At 31.6% G+C, this 3,593-nt stretch overlaps 1 protein-coding gene across 1 annotated transcript in view; it reads right to left on the bottom strand.

Moving 5' to 3' along the window:
- Positions 1-1,280: 1,280 nt before the first annotated feature.
- Positions 1,281-3,593, bottom strand: part of LOC101510967 (ribokinase) — a 4,120-nt gene continuing 1,807 nt past the window's right edge. The window contains exons 3-6 of the mRNA XM_073365014.1: positions 3,567-3,593; positions 2,417-2,612; positions 2,210-2,316; positions 1,281-1,711 (exon numbers count right to left, since the gene is read on the bottom strand). The exon at positions 3,567-3,593 is cut by the window's right edge and continues 51 nt beyond it. Coding sequence (XP_073221115.1) covers positions 2,225-2,316; positions 2,417-2,612; positions 3,567-3,593 — 315 coding nt within the window. The 3' untranslated portion in view covers positions 1,281-1,711; positions 2,210-2,224. The remainder of the gene's footprint in view (positions 1,712-2,209; positions 2,317-2,416; positions 2,613-3,566) is intronic.

The raw sequence follows: 3,593 nt of genomic DNA, 5'->3' as shown, positions 1-3,593 counted from the left end.
TATATATGTCCGTTAAAATTAAAATTAGATGACAACACTTATTGTATTGTAGAATATTTTGTTGGTGCTAATGAATTTTTTTTTTTTGTATTGTAGAATATTTTTGTTGGTGCTAATGATTTTTTGTTATATTATTTTATTTTTTTAAAATTTGTGTTAATTTTACTCATTAATTAGAAGGTAATCTATTTTTTAAATTAATAATTATCTACATTTTTTAAAATTGTTAAAAGAATTATTTTTATTATTTTCAAAAATACAGTTTAAATAACTAATATTTTTATGACGATAATTTATTTCAAGAGCCTTTTATTAAAGTAAAATAAATACACATTTTAAAAAATAAAAACAAAATATTTTCAAACTTTAGTGTTTCAATAAATTTAAATTAAGTTTTCTAAAAAGCAAACATGTTCTAAAAAATATAATCTTTGAGTTTTCAAGAACATAAATTGAAGACATTGGTGTAGGGCAATTTTTTAAAACAAAATACAAGATAAAATAAGTAGTTTTGATAAAATGTGAGGTACGTGTAAGGATATATTTCCATAAAACTCGATTGAAGCCCAAGTAGGAGTGACATTATTGTGACCATCAAATGGTACTAATTTTTTTTACTTCAAAAATAAATTACAAAGACATCACATGATTGACCTGATATTTCAATTATGTTGGCACCCTAAACTAATTGTGTATCATTTGAAGCACTAAAATATTATTAAAGGTAAAAATAAAAAATAAAAATACAAAATGCTTTAAGAAAACAATGTTTAGGGGTATAAACTAATGTTTCATTAAAAACCTTAGAAAAATTCAGAGGAATAAAATAATGGCGAAAGAAAAAAAAAACGCAATAATCATTTACCGACATCAGCAAAATCTATATTCAGCAAGACCAATCTTATCTAGTTATCATATGTCAAAGCAAGTTATGATAAAATGACACTGTAAAATTATTTTAAATTGTGCATTATTATTATTCTCATATTTTGAAATGATTTTGAGGCGGAAAAAATTTTCCCCTGGCAATTACTTTAATTTGGTTACTTTTACATCTTGCCTCCTCTTACTTAAAAAAATGGAATAAGTATTTTTAAAACTTAGCAAGATGAAATTTTCAGTACCTTTCTTGGGTAATTTTAATTACTTTGCCACAGAAATTGGTGCCAAGGTTCTTCAAATTTGGAATCCATTTCAATTTTGTACCAAAAGTTTGAATGTACACATCACAGTTGATGAATACTCCTTGAATCGAACAGATTATATTTGAAGAAATATCATCTCATATCATAATTGACATTCAAAACTTGCTGGTTTATACAAATGATTAACTGAAATTATACTCATAGTGCAAGAGCCAAATACAAAACTTGGTAACGAAGACAGAAAGAAATTTAGACAAGGAAGAGGTTTTACAAGTAATCATCCAATTGCAATTTCATCATAAACTTATTAATTAAGTTTCCAAATCAAATCTGAACCTTCCGTTTTTTTGTACAATATATCTACGGGCTGACCTTCCAACGCAGGACGATGCCTACTACGTTAACCCTCCAAATTAACCTTGTCTTATTGAAATGACCGACGAATTACAACACGAAGTGCCTGTCTCATAAAAATGCTTCTTCAGAAAAGTTGTTTTCCTTGTCATTTACCAGGGCTTCTCTCTGCCATGCAGTTATTCTGTTCCTGCTACTCAGGTTTATGGACTCTAAATCAAAAGTTATAGTTTTATCAGTCACAGGAAATCAATTTTGCATTTCAAAATCTTCATGCTTTCACACCTCTTGCTAAAGAGAACTCATATTTAAGCAATAGCAGCACATTTCCTGTGTCTATTGAAATAACTAAAAAGTAAAAAACACAAACCAGGATCAATAAGGTAAAAAACCATTTTAATATATGCACACCATAACTGTACCAGGAGTGCATCTAATGAAATTTAATATGAACTATAATAAAAATATCCAATAAGAATTATGTAATTGAATCATGCAGGAAATGGAATGGCTTAGAACACTTACTTATAGGCATGAACGTAACAAATTGATTCAAAATAGCAGGGAAAACAACAGACAATTAGCATGTAAAGATACTGACACCAGGATTGAAAGGGTAAACAAAATCAAAACTAAAATTCTTGACTAAACTAGATCAAAAGGGTAAACCCCAAGAACAAAAAAATAAAAGCGTTTAAGCAGAAATTGACCTTTTGCAAGTATCTTCAATGATGATTAAGAAGTTCGAGAACAGATTTCCTATCCGGCATGCTGGGCATGGCTCCCTTGACTTGAACACAAAGAGATGCTGCAGCAGCTGTTGTGGTAAAATTTTCACATAATAGTTAGGCACATTTTTCCAAAGGGAAAATTCCAAAAAAAAAAAAACCCAGCAAAATACTTGCTGTTGTACGTACCGGCAAATCTGAGGCATTCCTTTTTGGACTTGCCCTCTACCAAGGCTACAGCAAAAGCAGCAGTAAAAGTATCGCCAGCACCAGTTGTATCAACGACTGTTTTAGCAAAGATGGCAGGTTGCTGAATTGGTTCTTCTCCTTCTATGAATAGGACAGATCCTTCGGCTCCAAGTTTAACAAGAACTTGCTTAACTCCCTAACATTTCATAAATTTAAGATGAAAAAACAAAACACCAGAGATGGAACCACTGAGAGATTCTTATAATACAATGTCAGAGAGACAGAAGACACATTCATCTATCAGCCTTCAGAAATCAAACAAGACATCTGAAGAGACAATGTCAATTCAATGGCATAGTCAGCAAATAGAAAATTCAAATCAATAGTTTGAAGGGGAATGTTGTGCAATAATTGGTGTTACCGCCATGTAATTGGAGGTTACCTATTTGAGTTGTGGAATAAATCTCTTGCAAATGCAAGACGAGGATGTCTACGATAGATCCACAATAGATCCAACCCTTCAGGTTGTACTTTTGGAAAACTCAACAGTTTATTTGTCACTCGCAGTGTTGTCGATCGCGGATCGCAGAAAATAGTAATTTGTTCAAATTTCGCTACACGGCAGTGCTATAATGCCACTATTTGAGAACCTTTTGTACTAAAAAGTGTATCACGGAACATTAGCGATTTTGTTTAAATTCCTCTACCCTATAGCATTAGCACTAAAGCTGCTATTTAAAACCACTGGCCACCAATGACCTTTTCCTCTTATGGTGCATTTAATTGGATTTAAGGAAAAAGACCAAAAATTCAAAATTACAATCCTTCTCCCCCTTTTTTTTCACAAGCAGGTTGTAAAGAGCAAGATAGCTAAACTGCTCTATTTCTCACAACATAAAAGAAAGCTCAAAACCTTGGTTGGGAAGGAAGTAGGGCTACCAAAGATAGGTAGTGAAGCCCAGATAACAAGACGTGTGACACTTCAGATGTGATACATGCATGCATGTTAATAATGAACATGGCAAGGATTAAAAATATTCGAACAGTTGAGTGTTCTTCTTAAGATATCCTTAGGCAATGGATGTAGCATTCAAGTAGAGCAATGTGCAAAGCATTTCAATGTTATCCCTAAGGTACTATTTGAACTCACCAATTTATTGCATTTTGCAGCAGCTTG

This window comes from Cicer arietinum, chromosome 1 (genome assembly GCF_000331145.2).
Source record: "Cicer arietinum cultivar CDC Frontier isolate Library 1 chromosome 1, Cicar.CDCFrontier_v2.0, whole genome shotgun sequence".
In the NCBI taxonomy this organism is placed as follows: domain Eukaryota; kingdom Viridiplantae; phylum Streptophyta; class Magnoliopsida; order Fabales; family Fabaceae; genus Cicer; species Cicer arietinum.
This window is presented reverse-complemented; position numbering and strand designations above follow the sequence as displayed.